The sequence below is a fragment of the Mytilus californianus genome, unplaced genomic scaffold, assembly GCF_021869535.1.
Source record: "Mytilus californianus isolate M0D057914Y unplaced genomic scaffold, xbMytCali1.0.p SCAF_2, whole genome shotgun sequence".
NCBI classification, from domain to species: Eukaryota; Metazoa; Mollusca; class Bivalvia; order Mytilida; family Mytilidae; genus Mytilus; species Mytilus californianus.
The window spans coordinates 58,646,077-58,667,008 of NW_026262668.1; the positions used below are offsets into that span (position 1 = coordinate 58,646,077).

At 31.2% G+C, this 20,932-nt stretch overlaps 1 protein-coding gene across 1 annotated transcript; it reads left to right on the forward strand.

Moving 5' to 3' along the window:
• The first annotated feature begins 10 nt into the window (after positions 1-10).
• On the forward strand, positions 11-20,710 carry LOC127730120 (ataxin-7-like protein 3). Its single transcript, XM_052238254.1, has 12 exons — positions 11-140; positions 3,862-3,977; positions 5,398-5,414; positions 6,206-6,410; positions 7,365-7,453; positions 8,326-8,391; positions 9,720-9,779; positions 11,274-11,299; positions 13,936-13,979; positions 14,899-14,958; positions 16,095-16,225; positions 18,662-20,710. Exons 1-12 carry the CDS (start codon positions 102-104, stop codon positions 18,799-18,801), a joined length of 993 nt encoding a protein of 330 aa, XP_052094214.1. The 5' UTR covers positions 11-101; the 3' UTR covers positions 18,802-20,710.
• Positions 20,711-20,932: the final 222 nt, after the last annotated feature.

Consider the following 20,932-nt stretch of genomic DNA (forward strand, 5'->3'; position numbering starts at 1 on the left):
GGAACGGATACGTCAATAATAAACCCAGAACGACTGATGAGCAGTTGAGCTCTTGGAATTGCTGTGTGTGTCGAAATTTAGTTTCCCTTAGCGCCTTAGTCATGGGAGAAGAGAAGTCATCTTTTCAGGATTTAAACCCAGTAATGCATTCTGTTGTCCCCACTCAAAATTTGATGGTAGTGTCGCCGTTTTCATAAATTCATAATCCACTAAATTTATATAGCCATGTATAATAAGGCTCAGGGTCTCAGTGTGCGTGCTCTATTCCAATATAATCTCTGGCATAAAACAAAATTGTCTTAAAATGTTCATCATTCATAAAAAAAATACTAAGTGGCATAAAAATATAATGGTTCTTGTATACATTGAGTGACATGTCTTTTAATTTCATTTATCGCCTTGGGTACCACTACTGTGGTCTCCTGGAAGCATGCTGGCCATGCACAGAAGTCTCCTGGTAGCATGCTTGCCTCGGTTGTCTCCTGGTAGCATGCTTGCCTAGGTGGTCTCCTGGTAGCATGCTTGCCTCGAGGTTGGCAGGTAGTGTGTTCGATCTTTGGCTAGGTCAAACAAAAGAGTTGAAAATTGGTATCTGCTTCTTCTCTGCTAAGCATGTTTGATTTATTAGTAAGAGCAAAGACTGGTATGAAAGCAGCCAGTTCGAGGTGAGGTACTTAATAGGGCTTGTTAAGGGATTCTGATGCGACCAAATCAGAAAACTGATACGGACTGAGAATCCCAATAGGGATTATGGTGCCCCCAGAGTCATAATAATGTGTCTGGGTAAGGTGAAATGTCTTCCTGCAAACTGGACCTTGTGAACTTAGCACCTTTAAAATTTGCCTCAGTCTGTACGACATGTACAAAGCAGGGTTCAAATTCATATATTACCGTATAGCGGGTGTAAAATTTTGGAATTAAGGGGCAACTAAGTATACGAAAAATTTTGGCGGTTTTTATTTTGGTGGATTCTTAAATCCCAATTAAATATTTTGGTGGATACTGAAATTGTTGCAGTTAAAAAGTTGTAAAACTTGACAAACAAGTGCCTATTGTTATGGTTAATTGATTTTTTTTACCGGAATGACCTCTTATTTATTGATTAGATTCTGATACAGTTAATCATTAGAATACCGCTAACTTAGATATTTGTTACAGGTATTCAAACGTCTTGTAAATTTTACGATTGTTTAGTTACGAAATTGACCGGAACTTTGATGTACTTACTAATTAGGTTACAAAATTATCATGAGTGTTTACAACTCTTATATAGTTTGAAACTAATTAATAAGGGTAATTACCTGATAAGAGTACCTTACACTCTTATTCTAATTGACACTTACTAATAAGGGTATACACACCTGACAGTGATTTTATAAAATACATTTATGTACAATGCCCTTTGACATTTATCTTGTTAAAACTAACATATACCGTTATTGACCTGCCGACAAGAAAAAAATAGGTTGTTTACAAAATCCTTTAACCATGTTAACTTCGAAACTACCCAACGTATGCATAAATTTTCGCGGAATTTATTATCCGCCAAAATAAGTGAAAATAAACACCCCGCGAAAATAACCCGCTATACGGTAATAACATGTTTCATCCTGAATATGCATCCAACTTGCCACTGGAAGTAAGCTGCCATCCATCATCAGAATTAGATTTCCTAGACATAGAGCCAAGCTAAAGTCAAAGGTCAAAAGTGTTTCATCATTTGAATATTCCTCTATAACAGTCAAGGGACTTACTTAAATGAGTGACTTTCTAAATCACTGATTCAAGTAACATTATGTCCATAAAGGTTGGAAGTAAGAGTTGTCTTTCTTTAATAATCACCTATTTAAGTAGTACAAATTAATTACTAGACTAAGTGATTTAATTTTATTGTAGCTTTAAATATAGAATACTAATGATCCAGGGACTAATTATGTTGCTAAAATTATCAGAACCAACATCTGTGTTGATAGGATGACCGGGTCATGTCAGGTGATAACCTTGTACTAAATCTAGGATAATGACATAAAAATCACTTGTTTAAGTATCATACCTCAATTTCCTTCCAAAAAATCACTTCTTTCAGTATCATTATTTTAATAACCCCCACTAATTTCAACACCCCCGAACAGTGAAATTTTGATTGCGAACAGTAGAATTTTATTACATAATCTATAAGATAAAACCTTGAACTTTACAGGAAAAATATTCCCACTGCTGGGAAAAATCTGTTAAGAAAGTATCAATTCATTATGTAAAGCCATTGTTATAGCATTTTTTCAACTAAAATAGAATTTGCAGCTAAATGATTGCATCAAAGGCATAAACCTTGCTGCTTAAAAGAAGCAAAAATTTCATTTTTTTCAATTTTACTAATGAAAAGATATTATCTAAACCTATGTGTTTAAAATTTTGGTAAAACTACAAAATTACAATTTGTGACAAAACTTCGAATTTGCTACTTAAATAAGTGATTTAAAAATCACTTATTTCAATAAGTCCCCTGACTGTATAAATTTCATTTAAAAACCATTTTTTTTGGAAAAATTCTACTAAAGTTATTTCTTGTTTCTTCTTATGATTATGAAACATTTTTATGATTTATATTTTAAAATCACTGTTATATCTATCTATATCTGTTTAGATTTGAATCAAACATCCTACTACACTCGGATGACATTATTTATTATCTAGAAGTGAAAAAAGATTACAAAACTGTTTTTAAATATACAAAGTAAAAAAGTATACTTGGTTCACTTTGGAATGCATAGGTAAACATTAAAAGTCAAATTATTTATCTTTAAGTTAAACGGTAAAACTTTTCAAAATTCATTTTCATTTTGAGAAAAATACACTTAAAACAAATCAGTTTCTAAATAAAAACAGAATTGATAATCCTTTCATTGTACTTAAGTAAATATTTTACTGTAGTCATGCAAGGACACCACTCTGTATCAACTTCTCTACCTCAAATTGAGAAATGAAATACTAGACATTCACTGTAAAGCTTCAAACCATGCAGTTAGAAGATAATTTAACCGAACCCAAATATGTTTCTCATTATTAAACTATTAAAATTACATTGTTACAAACAAAAACACCTTAGCACTTAATGATTGAAATTGTGTATGCTTTTAAAACTTTGTATGTCCCAGGGTGTATGCCTATGATAATAGAGGAGCATTATGTTTTTTATCTGTCTGTCCATAGTCCATCATTCATGATTGTCTGTCTGTCTGTATGATGTTTATTCTGATTGTCAGTTTTATTGTGTGTCTGTCTGTGCCATATCAGGTTAAAGTGTTTTTATACCATGAAATTGTTGTCACATCAACTTGAAACATAGTACAGATGTGTATTATGTTGTGAACTTAGTAATTGTATGCCAAATTACGGTTTGGCACCAGTTTCATGGTACGCTGAACATGGAAATGTGATTGGGTGAAACCAGTACATTCTCAGATAAATTTTTTGATTAAGGTAGATTGCCATGCAGTTGTGGTCATATCAACTTGAAACTTAATATGCATAATAGAAAAACAAAGGATATGGGGTATCCATCCATTACACAAAATCAGTACATGTACAGCAAAAAAACACACTAAAGGCAAAAGAACAGCACTTTTATTGATGTTTTTCATCTCAAAGTCATAGTGAGGCCTTCAACACGGAGCCAAAAAACTCACCTCACTGCAAGTTTAAGACAGCCCCTAGTACTGGCTTGAGGGGAATTTTTATGTTAATTTTGAGGGGAATTTTTAAAATTATATGCCAAATTACGTTTTCGTGCCAAATCACAATTTCACTGAGTTTACTGATAGTATTCTATTTATTAGAATATTTTTTTTTATTCCATTTTAGGAACTACTAAAGGAAGTTATGAATGAGGTTATAGATGAAGTTACTTTAGGGTTATGTTTTGAAGTCCACAGAGCATATAAAAAAGGCACTTTATTCTTAGCTGATACAGACCCAAAGTAAGTAAGATATGATACAACCTGTCAATGGGTAACATGAACATCAGATACAATGTAGTACAAATGTATAGATAGGAGATTTATTAAATAAATTAGTGCAAGTTAGTCTAATATCTTCTTTTTTTTGAAAAGAGAAATAAAAATACAGCAAAAATCAGTTTAATTAGATTGGGTTTAAAAAAAAAAAATAAATAAAAAATTATTAACTGTGCAAAGATGCACAATTCATTTCAGATAGGCGGTAGTAGGGTAGCCTTTTAATTCCTCTGCCCATATCGTAAACTTGGATATGTATGATGGTTCGTTTTGAAGTTGGGACATTTTCACATGTGTGGTTAAATTTTCGGGGTACCAAGTGAGATTCATTTTTCAGTAATTTAGCACACCCGAAAAGCCTTTTGTGATGGGGCTTTTCGAGGTAAAAAACCCCTTTTTTCACACAATAAGTTCTTTGAAAATTTAGTTCTTTGCATACATTTAATAACTCCATAGTTTTTATACCTTTTGTCTATGGTTCTCTGCTCTCCAAATCAGCACAAATGGTTAAGCTCAGTCTCTAGAAACATGTACAATATCACAGCACAGAGATTTTTTGTTTACACACTACTTTTGAGTTCCTCAATTTGAGGAACATTAAGTGTAAGGATATTGACCCAACTGTGTTTTCTTCATGTTATTTAAGGAAATTGCATGAGTTTTGTTAATCTACAGCTATATAGAGCTATATAGTGATATCTAAATGATTAATGTAAAAATAAGGAGATGTGGTATGATTGCCAATTAGACAACTTTCTGCCAAAGTTCAAATGAAGTGGATGTAAGCAATTATAAGTAACTGTACAGCCATCAACAATGAGAAAAACCCATACCTAATAGTTGGCTTTAAAAGACCCTGACATGAAAAATATGACAAAACTCAGATGAGAAAATTAACGGCCTAATTTATAAAGCAATATATGAAAAACAAATATGACAGACATGAACCAACAACAACCACTGAACTACAGGCTCCCGACTTGGGACAGGCACATAAAGAATGTGGCAGGGTTAAACATATTTGAAGGCACCAGATACAATGTGGTAAATAAAATACAAATGATATAGTTTTACAAAATTTATAACTCTACAGTTCATTTTACATTTCTGTTTCATATATTTTCAAAACTCTACAATTGATAAGATGCTATATAAACAAGTTACTTTTAAATACATTGTACAGGAAGTGTTATTCAGGATATTCCTTTTAATATTTTTTTTTTATACAAATTAAAGTAATAGCAATGAAACAATGTGAGTCATATAAGTTTCACTTTGCAATTTTTCTAAATTTTCAATAGCTGTAGGTGGCATACAAATATCTTAGTCTGTACACACTTACCTGTCTGAAATATCAAACAGTAATTAATTTGTTATTTTTCAGATCACAAAAGGACTTCGGTAAGCCTTTTTTTTTATAGATGATTAGATACTAAGATTGCAGTCAAAAGCATTAAGTTGAAGAAAACAGAAACAGAAAGCCCTAAAATCTAAAAAAAAAGACAACCCCTTGATCTATTTAATAAACCAAACAGTAGACAGTATCCCACACAACATTACACAGAAAACTTAACGAATGGGCAACACAATTCTCACCTAAAACCAGTGGTAATTGATGCTTTGAAAAGATCAGTAGTTCCTGCTCTACTGTAATCCCTCCTAAATTCAAAATTCATTTTTAAAATGGTGAAAATAATAAGAATTGACTCTTTAAAGAAATATAATCAAAACATGCAATATTGACATTTATTTGATAATTCTAAAATGAAAAAAGTTCTACTGTAAACTTTTGAGATGAAAAAAGGTGTCAGTATTGAAAAAAATAAATATACCCCAGATCTTATTGTTTCAACAAAAAATTGTTTATCTGTTATTATAAGCATTGTACTGGAACCAATAGATACTCAGGTATTAGAACAAGATTTGCCCTTGTAGATTATTATTTCAGGCATGTTTGAAATTTATTCCATATATATGAAAGGTTGTTAATATATCTCTGTTATCAGTTGGTTCCTTACTTGGTATTGAAGAGTTTGACAATCTAATTGATAGACTCTGTTACTATGTTTTAAGCTCTTTTTCACTATATAATGATTAAATAATTAAATTCATATATTGCTTCACAAATCCTTCATACTTCAGTTAATGTAATTTATTCTGTGTGCCAAATAAATGTTTTGTCCTTTTCATAGAAATTGTTGACAGATTTGGTGTTGATGTGTTTGGACAACTGCCTACAAAGAAACAGTTTGAATGTATTTGTCCAAATTGTCAGAGAAACATGGCTGCATCTAGATTTGCTCCACATCTTGAAAAGTGTATGGGCATGGGCAGAAACAGTTCTAGAATTGCAAGCAGACGACAGGCTGCACAACTCGCCAGAGAATCAAATGACAGGTAATGGATTTTACAATCATAGTAGCAAGTGGGTCTATTTTAATGTTGACAAAGGACTTTTGATGTGAAATACTTACACATATTTTCTGTAAAGACGTAATTCTTTATATTAAAACTTACTTATAAAATAAAAATAGAATATCCAAAACAAAATTAAATTCTTAATCATTTTCAATAAAATTAATCAAGGCAAAACCCCAAAAGAAAGATTGACACAACATTAAGTATGCAACATTATACAAATAACACATAGATGAGAGAGTGATAGAGCATATTGTAACCCAGAGAAAACATTGTCAACCGAGGCGAAACCAAGGTTGACAATGTTTTTTTTGAGGGGTAACAATTTTCTCACTCTCAGTTATGTGTTATTTAATTTATAATACTGAATGTTCTGTTATTATTGTCAAAATTTTAAAAGAAAGTTATAAACTATGAGATGATGTACATAACAACCACCCATATTTGATAAAGCATGTAAATGATCAACTATCCCAGTGAAGGGTAATAGAATATAAGCCATTGGATATAGTAGAATGTCTACCTCTCATTAACCAATCAAAATCTGGAATTTAACATGAAGTATAATAATAAATTATATATACCAGAGGCAATTCAGAGTTTGACACATTGAATAGACACTTATCTAATGTTGAAGATTGTATGTTGACGTCTAAGCTACTTTTGATTTTTTTTGTCTTATTAGGTTGCTGTGTAATTGATGTATACCCCACAAGTTACTTGTAATATTCTCTGGACACTATATAATGTGGATTCATTTATTTTCGTGGATTGAAGAAAAATGATATTTTCTTGGATAATTGATTTCTTTTTTTGCCAAATTCTGCATATAAGCCTATGGAAAATTTGTACTTTGTTGAACATTTAAACTCATGGTTCCTGGATACCCACGAAATCCACAATAAATACGCTTTTAAATTATTTGTTTTGCAGACCATCCAGTGCTCAAGGTAAACGTGACAGTGATGAGAGTCCTGACGATGATAATGATGTAGACTGGAGCTATCATGTTGATAAAAAATGTAAGTCATCAAATAACATACATACATTCTACAGAATAGAAATGAAAAAAATAACCAAAAGTATTAAACAGTACAACAGGTCACTGGAACCACCACCACCAGATTCATCTGAGAATAAACTCATCTTTGAAATCAGGATTACAATTTTGTACGCCAGACGCACGTTTGGTCTTCAAAAGACCCATTAGTGACGCTCAAATAAAAAAAGTTAAAAAATTAAAAATGAAGTTGAAGAGAAAATAGACATACAAATAAAGAGAAATAAGAACAAACAATAAACAGGTAAAGAAATATCACTAAAGCAGTTTATTTTGAAACAAAAAGAGACGGAAGATACCATGAGAATCAAAAATTGAAATTCAAAAGACAATGAATATAGAGGAAACAAATCCAAAGCAACAAGACAGTTTACATACAAAGAAATACATGTTGTATTCCAAAATTATTTCATCAATAAGTCAGCTCTTGCTTCAAATGAAAAAATGAAAAAAAAGTGACATAAATACTGTAAATTCAGAAATTATTGCGTGCATTTATTATTGCGATTTTGTCATTTTAGATTAAAATACGATTTTAATTTTTGCGATTTTGAGAAAAATCCTGTTTAATTCATATTCAAAATTTCAAAATGCGAGTTTAAATTACTGCGTTTATAACCCTGTCGCATTTTTCGCAATAATAAAAACATCGCAATAATTTCTGATTTTACAGTAATCAGTTGACACAGTTCATTGCAAAATGTGGAAATGGAGTATTAACATGACAACACTGATAAATAGATGAATTATAATGTATTTTTCAGACATAATTTCAGGAAAAGAGTGATATAAAGCTGACAGTTTAAACATACTCTTCATGTGTTTTTTTTTCAGTGAAAAAATTAAAGAAAGACAAGATGACAAATTCTCCAAGAAGAAACAAAAATAAGATTAGAAATGGTATTTATTATTAATGCTCACAAGTAACCTTAAAGAACTTAACTATGAAACCCTCATCTTATATATGTTGATCAAGAAGAAACACCCTTCATTGTTAAATTGTACTGTGCTAACCAAAAGTGCAGAAGGTCTTGAGTAATTTCCCTTGCTAGTTTAAACTATAGACCTTAAATATGGTATTTACTGCTATTCTGCTGTAAAGCATGTGGTAGTAGTATTACAGAAAAAGGACTGATGGACTCAAAGTCAAATTGTATGGAAGGTAATGTGACAAGTCTTCCTTCAAATTGTTATCTTTTGAACAAGCACATTCAAGAATTGTGCTCAGTCTGTTTGTCAATTATTTGTGAATAATTTAATTTTGGATGTAACACATCTTCTGATTGGCTGAAAGTGTTTTGTCTATCAGCTCATAGACATAATTTTGTCATGTGACCGTGACGTCATCAACGTTTTTTCATGATTTACTCCGGCTTGAAATGGAATTTAGAATTAAATTATAAGGAATGACTGTAATATTTTTTCTGTCTTTTCGAAATAACATCAAAAATGTGGTGCACACTTTAAAATAACCCGATATGCGGATTATTCAGTGTTCAGCACATTTTTGATGTTATTTCGAATAGACAGATAAAATATTACAGTCATTCCTTAAATAATAATCATATAACATTAAACATTTTCTTCCTGATGCAATTGATATTTGTTGCTTGTTGTTAAACATCCATATATCAGCTTACTATGAATATGAACATAATGGTACAGTACATGAAAATTGAGTGAGTTTGTAAATGTAGAATTAGATTTGAATATCAGATGCAATTGGATATAAAAAACTTGCATAATGCGACTTTTTCCTAAAACATTTTATAAATATCAACTGTTTTCTATCATCAGCAGTGATTACTGAGTTTTCTGTAAAGGTCTGTTTTAGAAGAACTTATGGTAGATTATTGATATATGACATGCTCACACCGTTAAGTCTTAGAAATTTTTACATTTCTTATTGAAAATATGCAAATATATTAATAAGCATTTATGTTCCTGAAATAGAAGAAAAAAAGGATGGTTTCAATGAAAGAAACAAACCAAAGACTTTAAAATTTGTACTTTCTGGTTTTCCTCAAATGCAAGTTAGAATGTCAGGTAAATGGGGAAAAAGTCACAAATTTGGTAGGAAAAAAATGTCAGTCCATGACAATGCAGGGAATCTTCATATGACATCAAAATGTTATCCTCCTGAATATAATTGAGTGTAATACTTGCAGTTGTCAATCAGTCAATTTATGATTAGAAAGTTTTGTACATTAGTATTTATTGTTTTTCAGGAGACAGTTTTCTGGAGAGATCGGTAACTCCAGAACCAAATTATGAAATGATGACAATAGGTTTGTACTATAAGTCTGGTTTATTCTATCAAAGTGAACTCCAAATAAATGTTTATTTAATAAAAAAAAAAAGTATTAATTTAAGGTTACATTTTTCTATTTGAATAAAAGCAGATGTAGTTTATACATCAATGAGACAGCAACCCAAGTCACATAGAAAAAACAAAAAAGACAATTTCAGGACCAATTGCTTATTCATCAAGAATACTAATTGTTATGATAGACACACAGCTGTAGGTATATTTTCACTATTTTTTAGTAAAAATTTCATAATGAGAAATCTAAAAATTATTATTTCGATTCTAATAGGACAAATACGGTAATTTAAAAACTGAAGCGAGGGTGGGTATGCCTTTTGTATGGCAGTTCTTTTTTACCCCCTGTTAAATAAAGTTAAAAAATTTCCAATAAATCTATAGCTTGCATGAACTATTTCTTAAATAACCGCTAGAAAAAATTGTTTAATTTTAATTCTAAACCCCAACGTTTGCTATTTTGGATTTACATTTTTTTCTCATATTCTACCGTCAAATCCACAGTTGACATTTCGTAACTAAGGAGCCGCCATGTTGACTTGCTGAAATCAGTAAAATTTTAATGTGCGAACAATGCAATTGAATAGAAAATAAAACAGCACCTACCGCAAAACTTCATTTTAATGCAATATTATCCGAATATCGATGGTTCACATAACGGAAAAAACATTCAGCTTTAGCGTTTTCATTTGTATGACGTCATGTTTTGAAATGACTTTAATGCGCCAAAATCATTAATGGACTTTCGCGGAATTTTATTTGATTTGACTTTGTACATTTCTCCAAGCTCTAATGCATTAATTCTTTTTGTAATGCATCAGAATAATAATAAATGTTCTGTAGTCTTTTTTCAATTACAATTTTTAACACAACAAAATCGTCATAGCGTTTGCAAATAGGTTATGATACATGTAGATTTACGTGGGAGGTATATTATAACAGCCAATATTATGTATTTCTCTGAGTCTGCGCTAAGTATAGATATATCGAGAATTTTATCACGGTGTTGTTTACAAAGCAAAAGAAGCATGTCATATTAGAATTAAGGTTTAAGTTGTTTACAAATATAGCATTAGTTTCATTAGTTTATTGGTTTAACCTTTATGAGAAATGATTAAGAAAAAACAAAAGTATGGAAAGCTAAAACAAAGTAAAGCAATACTGGAAGCCACAAAACAAAAGTCTATTTCAAACAAAAAAGTAGCGAATCCACAGAATATTGTTTTTTCTACTTTAATAGCATAGTATAGCCTTTTTATTGTTAATTTTATGAGTTGCAGTGTAAAAATGTGTTACAAAACAACAGTTTTAGGAAGCAGAAAGATAATCAAAATGGCAGCAAAATAAAACCAAATATAGATAAATTGTATCATGCAACAGTTTATGAATAATAACTTGCTCTATAGATAAATGTGATGTTGGGGACATTGCATGATTGATTTTTTGTTTCTATTTCCAGATGAAAGAAAAAATCTCCTGACACATGTAAGTTCTCTATCATGTTTTAAAATACTATTATAGTAAATAAAAGTCTTTAGAATATTTTAGTAGATAAAACATTATGATTGTGTGATAAAATCTTCCTGTATATTATTTTATAAAGCAATTATAACACGGTCTTTGGAAGTATTATGAAGGGTGTCACCGTCACTGTGCATTTTGTTAAATACATAAAATTGAAAAGGTTTTCCGGTCCACATCCTAAATGTTGCCATGTATGAATTGTCAGTCGCAAACAGATTAATAGGACAAGCCGTTATAAACTCAATAGTGTGTGTTTTTATGTGAATTATTTTTGGGGTTTTCTGTAGCAAATCAGGACTTTGCAAAAAGATGGGAGTATCATTTTTGTCTCGCCCGCGGCGAGACATAGGTATTGCTATCCGACGGCAGCGTAAACTATTTGTATAAAGCTTTATATTTCAGAATGGAAGAAGACCTTAATGCTTCATATCTTGTATGCAGATACCTTATGTTACGAAGTTTCAGTCTATCATGTGTCCATTGTCCTTTACCTTATTTTTATGGTTCCGTGACTGCTTGAAAATAAATTTCATTTTTTTTGTCTTGTGAATTTCTCACTTATTATGAGAAATAGGATAACTATATTTGGTATATTGATTCCTTGCATCATCTACATGTCCATCAGACAGGGTTCATCTGACCTTGACCTCATTTGATGGATCAATGATCAAGGTTAAAGTTACATGATTAGGTTGGTTTCTCAGATACTATAAGCAGTAGGTCAACTATATTTTGTATATGGAATGATTGTAAGGGGTACATGTCAGTCTTGCAGGTTTCATCTGATCTTGACCTCATTTTCATGGCTCATTGGTCAATGTTAAGTTTTTGTGTTTTGGTTTGTTTTTTCAAATACTAATAGCCATAGGTCAGCTATACCGTAAATTGGGTTATTTTGGTTGTAGTTTTATTTTGGTTTATTTGGTGTCTCCAATGAAAGTGCCAAAATTGAACACACGAAAATAAGGCAAACACTAAAAATTGAAACGTCAAAATCGTGTACCGGTACGACAATATCGTAATGTTAATTGTTGGGGAAAATATTGTATGTTCCATATATTTCCAACAGACCCAAATCTGCAAATTTAAACCTGGAAACAGTATATCTGTTCCTGATTAAACCTGATATAATTTGACAAAGACACTGTATAATTTTTACTGAATTGTCAAATTTCTGAAATTGTAAAGAAAACACAACACACATGTCATAAATATGACAGGTTATTGATGATTAGATACTGTTATTGGTAATTAGAATCAAAACTCCTTGTAATCCTTTATCTTCAATTAATTAACATGTCCTGCCAGAGGCATAAGGATTAAAATTTGAATCCTTGATCGTCAATAGATTAACATGTACTTCAATAGAGATGATTAAAATTTATTTCATATGATATTTGTAAAGAATAAATAATCTATTTAAAAATTGATTTTAATGTTTAAGACTTTATTTCATATTTTCATTCAGCTTTGAACCACAATATAAACGGAATTATTTGCAATTGCATCCGTATCTGATTCCTTTATTAAGTTAACTTTGGCGTGATTCTAGTTTGAGAAATTCAATGATATTTTAATTTGTCAATAAACGGGTAGATAATGGCAAATATGAATGAGCCTGCTCACTACTGTTGTTACAAAATTAAACATATCAATTTGACAAAGCACCAAAATTACACACACCAAAATAAAACACATGCCTTTCGAGAGTAAACTGCCAAAATATCCAGTCGCCAAAATTTCCCAATTTACGATATTTGGTGTATGGAATAATTGAAAGGTGTACATGTCTGTCTGGCAGGTATCATTTGACCTTGACCTCATTTTCATGGTTCATTGGTCAGTGTTAAGTTTTTGTGTTTTGGTCTGTTTTTTAATTACCATAGGCAATAGGTCAACTATGTTTGGTGTATGGAATAATTGTAAGGTGCACATGTCTGTCTGACAGAATTTAGCTGACCTTGATCTTTTAGTCATGGATCTTTAAAAATGTTTAAATGTTTATGTGATACTTGTAGTAAAACATTTTTCTTTTATACTTTCAACATAAAATCAATGGTCAGTAAAGCAGGCGAGACATTTCAGCGTGTGCACTCTTGTGTAAACTTTGCTCACAGAACCTCTCATTTTGCATTCATGAAATATATGATATATGGTGGCAAATATTGTAACACAATACAATAATCTCCCAATTATTGGTGCTTATTGCAGAATAAGTATATAATTCAAGTTGATTTATTAATGCATTATAATTTACAATATATTATAATGATAGGGATTTGTATTGTATTGAAATATTCCGCAAAATAATTCAATTAATAGATATAAGAAGATGTGGTATGAGTGCCAATGAGACAACTCTCCATCCAAGTCAAAATTTATAAAAGTAAACCATTATAGGTCAAAGTAGGGTCTTCAACACGGAGCCTTGGCTCACACCGAACAGCAAGCTATAAAGGGCCTTAAAAATATATGCATATAAAAAGTAGTGAAGATGAATACAAATATTTTCACTAGTTTGGCCTTGCATTAAAAAAGAAACATCTCTAATCATATATCTATGAAGATATGATAAATATATTTGTTTATTTTCACAGACTTGTGGTGTGATATCAGAACATACAAAGAAGATGTGTACAAGGTACAGATATATGTATTAATATTCATACATCAAAAAGTCAGAAGTCCTTATACAGGTCGTAAAATTATGATATTGGTCTGTTTCAGTCATCTAATGATACCTTTGGCTTAAAACTCATACTTTTGGTTTTAGTTGGTTGTGTAGATGGCCTATGAAGTTTCAGTCCAAATGGGTAGCCATATTTGGCATCCAAATGGATCTTTAAAAAATCTGCCAAAAATATCTTATATTTGCCTAAGAATGGAAAATGGTCATTATTTGGCACATGAAATTGCAAAAATTGCAAACTTCTTCAATCCTTTGTATTTTAATTGTATTGTTAAATGAGTGCAATAAGATAGATTGGTAATTTTTAAAAGGGTAAAAGGTCACTTGAGATGTCACTGTAACATCATAAATATGTCATAATGGATTTATTTGACCGAAGGTTATGGCCATTCTGAATAAATTTTCAGTTCCATATGTTGACCTATAGTTTTAAAAATCCCTTTCATTTGCTTTCTTTTGGATAGTTGTTTAACTGACTAGCATATCACATCCCCTGATTTTATGCAAATCCTTCCATTGAGTTGTACAGCCTACAGGGTACCTTGTATATGTAGATTGAAAAAAATTTGAATAAGATATTGCTTAATATTGAAAATAAAAAAATAAAAAAATTCCTTCTATTTACACAAAACAAGACTTTTTAGTGCAACCCTCCACCCCAAAATAAAAATGAAAAAGAAAAAAAATCAACATTGACATGGATCTAGTTTTAAATATTTTGAAGATTGTAATATCTGGAAAACTCAATTGAGAACACTGAAATTCTTTTATGCAGCAATTATTTGTTTACAATTTTTGAACCAAGTAATATTTCAATTACTCATAGTACTGTTCAGTTTTGATTACTTATAAGAATGTTTTGTTTTGACAGATCACATAGATGCCCTCAACATTCAGATGAACAAAGAATACAAGTTAGACAATTTCTAATGTAAGTAACATTTAGTATATGAATCACAATTAGAGACAAATCAAGAAAAATTCAAACTTTTCAAAGACAGATGTAATATGATAAATGATAAACAAAACTTTTCAAACTCTTTCTTGTTCATAGCGGTATTTTTTTCACAATTTATGAAAACATTTTTAGATGCTTTACCTATAATTTTCTAGGTGTATGTTACTATTTTTATTATTCCTTAAATTTGAATATACTTCTTTGACTGAGTATATTCTTTATTAGGGCCCAGCCTAGTGGCGGGTCGCCCTATAGTGACCAGTCTGTCCGTCCGTCCATAACAAATTGAGAGAACCATTATAATTTCATACTTTATACTTGACATGTATACACTGCTACTTTTGCATAGGTACTATTTCTGTACTTAAAATCTGTAGTACTGGAAATTTACTTTTAATATTAAGTACTATTTCTTTACTTTAAAATCATTGTAATATTTAGGTACCTGTATTTTACAGTACTTGATTTGTACTTAAAATTTTGGTACAGAAATAATACAAACAGTGATCACAATATTCCATGTTTGAACATCATAACTTTATAAGAGATTTAATATAGACAAACTTTCAAAATGCTGAAAATGTAACGGTGTAACCAAAATTTTGTAGTACTTGAATTTCAAGTACAAATCAAGTACTGTAAAATACAGGTACGTATATATTACAATAATTTTAAAGTAACAAAATAGTACTAAATATTAAAAGTTGATTTCCAGTACTACAGATTTTTGGTACAGAAATAGTACCTACGCAAAAGTAGCTGTGTATTAACCAACACCAGAGAGTGTGTCGTAATGTTTGTATAACTTCCTAGGTCAAAGTTCAGGGACAGTGGGGCCCACAGAGATGGCTCCCATCTCATTGATGTCTAGTTTCTGTTCATTACTGATTCCCCATAGACAACAACCCGACTAAAGAGCAGAAAACAGCCCAAGGCCAACAATGGGTCTTCAATACAGCAAGAAAACCCGCACCCGGAGTCCGGCTTCAGCTGGCTCCTAAACAATAATGTATACTAGTTCAGAGAAACAAACTCCAAACTAAACTCCGAAACATATAGATGAGTCCTATTGATCAAATGTTTTTAAATGTAACTTTGAAATATTTTAGATCAGGCGATGATGATGTACACATAGATATTGACACATTAGATGACCCAGATAGTGAATCTGTCAGAGATGCATTATGGGAAGAAAATTCAACGTCATCTTCCCCTGCTGGATCTATTGTATCTACTACAAGTAAGTAGAACTAAAGACACATAGTACCGATCTGAGAATACTCTCAGTTACTGAAAGCTAGTTCAAAGCCAATTGCAACCAATAAAACATATTTCCCAGACCAAAATATCAATCAGTACACATTTAATGTAAGTTAGGATGTAAAGAAGAGTCCGAGAAATACATCTCTGTTTAGTAAATGCATAACCTGTGCTTTATGCCTTTTCTGATGTCACTATGCTTAATCACAATGCCCTTTTCAAATTGTATGTATGCAGTGAAAATTCCATTCAAGAGATCTGCACCTTTTTAGCTCACCTGGCCTAAAAGGCCAAGTGAGCTTTTCTCATCACTTGGCATTTGTCATCCGTTGATAACTTTTACAAAAAATCTTCTCCTCTGAAATTATTGGGCCAAATTTAACCAAAATTGGCCACAATCATCATTAGGGTGTCTAGTTTAAAATATGTGTCCAATGAACCCGCCTGCCAACCAAGATGACTGACATGGCTAAAAATAGAACATAGGGGTTAAATGCAATTTTTGTCTATTATCTTGAAAACCGCTATGAATAGAGAAAATCCAACATGGGCAAAAATGTTCTAAATGATGAGATATACCTACTGTGTATTTGCTTTAAAACTGTCAGATGCTTCTTATATGAGTTATTGCCCTTAAATGACGGGTTTTACCGATTTTTTTCATGTTTGCCTAATATCTGAAAAACTATAATGGATAGGGAGAAACTTTATATACAAAGAATGATCAGCAAGACAAGATCTACAAATAAGTTAGCATGGTCGAAATCATCAGACAACTCCTTATTTGAGTTATAGCCCTTTAACAACGATTTTCATCATTTTTTTGCCTAAGATCTGAAAAACTATAATAGATAGATAGAAACATTATTAAGCAAAAAATATCAGCAAGACTTGATCTACAAATAAGTCAAATAGCAGAAATTATCAGTCGACTCCTTGTAGGAGTACTTGCTCTTTACTGACTATTTTTACCAATATTTTACATTTTTGCCTACTATCTTGAAAATTATATAAGATAGATAGACACTTCAAATAGCCAAAATGATCAGCAAGACAAGATCTACAAATAAGTAAAATTTTGATTAAATTGTTGGTTTACTCTTTATAGGAGTGATTGCATTAATTGATATTGTTTTTAACATTTTTTGTGTTTTGGGCAAAATATAAAGAAAATACTGAGAAACTGTAAACATAAAAAATTATCAGCAATACAAGATCAACAAAAAAAAAAAATTTTGTCATGAATTCTATTCTAGTCCACAATGTTGGAGAGAGTCTATTGTTGAAGATACTCATAGACCTAGATGAGCGACACAGGCTCTTTAGAGCCTCTAGTTTTTTTAATTTCAGCTGAAACATTTTAGAGGTAATAGATACAGGAATGAGGTACTTAAAAAAAACCCAGAGAAAATATCATTATTATTGTCTTTATCTGAATGAAATAGGTCAAATTGCTCAGCATCTATAGAAATTTGTTCTATACAGCAAAGCCTAGGTAATATTTAATCATAACAGAATCACCTTTGACACTGATATAGATATATAAGATTTATTTGTATATAAATATTTACATATAAACAATTCTAAATTGAAAACAATGTTCAAACCTATGATTGTGTGGATAAAAACCACAATTTTTATATGTGTGCATGCAAAACAAATTTCTTGGTAGAGGGGTCTCAATACAGCACAAACAACATTTTCCAAAAGACCAAAAAAGTGAAAAAGTATATTTTAACAAAACGCATTTGACTAGCAGGTCAAACAACGGATGTTCTTAAACCCTGTTGACTGCCATTGGCGATTACCAAATAAACAGATCACCAGATGTAACAAAATGGATCTTATTCATTAATTTAATACCAAACAGAAAAACAATAAACTTGCGGAAAAGATGGTATACCACAATCAAAAGGTGCAAAAATTAGTACACCATATCCGGATTTCGACAATTAATGTCTCTAAAGTGATATTAGGAATCGAAAAGGTATTTGGAAGGCTATATAATTTACCTCAATTTAGGATAGACTCTTGAATTTTGAAGAGTCGAAATAGGATGAACGGATCATATAAACCGATAGGCAAATATAATACAAGCCCAAACGAAAAAATATAAACAAGTCTAAATTGAAAACAACGTTCAAACCTATGATTGCATTGGATAAAAACTGCAATTTTGATATGTGTGCATGCAAAACAAATTTCTTGTAGAGGGGTCTAAATACAGCACAAACAACATTTTCCAAAAGACCAAAAAAGTGAAAAAGTATATTTTAACAAAACGCATTTGACTAGCAGGTCGAACAACGGATGTTCTAAAACCCTGCTGACTGCCATTGGCGATTGCCAAATAAACAGATCACCAGATGCAACAAAATGTACATATATTTACCTACTTGTATCAAATTTTCTTCAGGTTTAGCCATTAAAAAACGACCAGCTCAAAAGGCAAGTTCAAAGAGTAAAGTAAAGAAGAAGAAACCAAATCGATCAATGGAATCTATACATAATAACGATGAATTATTAGCTAACAGTAATTTGTATGACTTTGAATGATTTATATTAGTTATTTGTTCATTGAATTGTGTATTTAATGCAGTGAATCTTTGAAAATACAAATTATTTTATGATTCAGTTCTTTTAAAAACTATCTACCTAGATTTTTTTCATAATGTTGTGGTGTTTCAAAAAATATTTTAAACAGCTGGCTTTTGGATATCAATATGGCTACTTAGTTATTAAGGCTCCATCTCTTTAAATGCTTTTCTGCATAATTAAAATTTTGAAAGAAGCTATGCATTGATTGCCTTTCTCTCAAGCCTGAAAATGAAGTGATGTTGAAGTTATGCCCTTGAGAAGAACTAAAAGCTTACTTAGTTTCCTTATAAAGATTCAATGTATTACAGACACAATTCAAAGTCCCAGTGACTATAATCCAAAAATGTGTTGTATTATTCCAAAGTCTTTCTGTGTGTAATTGCAATCTTGTTTTATGAAGGAGTGAGAATTGTATACAATGTGTAATTAAATTATAGTCAAAGATTTTTATTTTAATTATTCCCTAAGAACAAAGAGAAACTACAATGCAGATTTTAATAAATATAGGAATTTTTTAAGTACTTTCTAAAACCTTTTCATTAGACATTACCTTCTTATATATCTTTAGCTTAATTTAATCGATGAGAGGACTAGAACATATGACATGCTAATAAATTATTGTATTATAACCTACTCTAGGAGTGAGATCTATATTGCGATCACCTAGTCTGTCATTATAACCTACTCTAGGAGTGAGATCTATATTGCGATCACCTAGTCTGTCATTATAACCTACTCTAGGAGTGAGATCTATATTGCGATCACCTAGTCTGTCATTATAACCTACTCTAGGAGTGAGATCTATATTGCGATCACCTAGTCTGTCATTATAACCTACTCTAGGAGTGAGATCTATATTGCGATCACCTAGTCTGTCCATCAGTCTGTTTTTTCAACAAATATTTTTGTCACACTTTTTCGTAGGTATTTATAAAGAGGATGCATTTGTATTGGGTCAGCATGTTGACAGTGTAAGTTGTATAATGTGAACACTTTTGGGATTTGTCAGACACCTTTTTCCTTTCTAAGGATTCGTTGAATTTTTCAATAAATTTAATGAACTTCAAATTTTCATCACTCATTTTCCATAACAACAGAACAGAATGACTTCATTTTTTGATCAGCAGATTGACATAGCTGCGGAACTGTAGCTCTTAGGTCCTTTTGATATTTTTATGCCCCCGCCACAGTGGAGGGGGCATTGCACCCTTGTCCGTCAATACATAAGTACGTCCAAAAATTAGTTTCCATTCTCTAACTTCAATTTGACTCAACCAAATGTTATGACACTTATACACAATGCTAATTACCACAAAACACAGATCAAGTTCGAATTTGGGTTGCTTCACTTTTATCGTTCTTGAGTTATGCCCCTTTATGATATGTTATATGCCAGCAGGGGCATCATCTGTGTCTCATGGACACATTCTTCATTTATTTGACAATTTGTGGTCTATGGTGCGAAAATTGTACAAAAATATCATAAGGACCTTTAATAGAGCTACGGTTCCGCAGCTACAGCTTGACAGTGATGCCTTGTAACATAAGTGTGTTTTGGGCATTTGTCAGACCTCTACTTCCTATTGGCCAATACTTTGAATATTCAACATATATCTCCCGTACTACTTAACAAAATGACTATAGGTACACTTTTTGTGTATATCATGGCAGTGATGACTTTTAATAATATATAAGCACTTTTTTATGTCAGACTTCTACTTCCTGTTCTCTCTACTTAAGATTATGCTTAGTACAACAAAGTGTGCAATTTCTTGTTTTATATGAATGGATACAATGTCTTGTTATTTAATGTTACTATGTTGTAATGCTCATTCAATTTATTACAATAAAATGATTATAAGTTGTAGTTGTTTTCCTAGCTAGTTTAACCTTATGCAACTAATAGTGACGCTATTTTTAAATTTGATTTGTTGATCCAGACTCTTCTACCCTTAACACTGTTTTTTGAGGAATTTCTATTGGAATGCTGGAGATTCATAATTATTCGTTGGATACCAATTTTCTTTGATTTCGTGGGTAAAGGTAATCAAGAATTTAAATGTTCAAAGAAGTGCAAATTTACTATAGG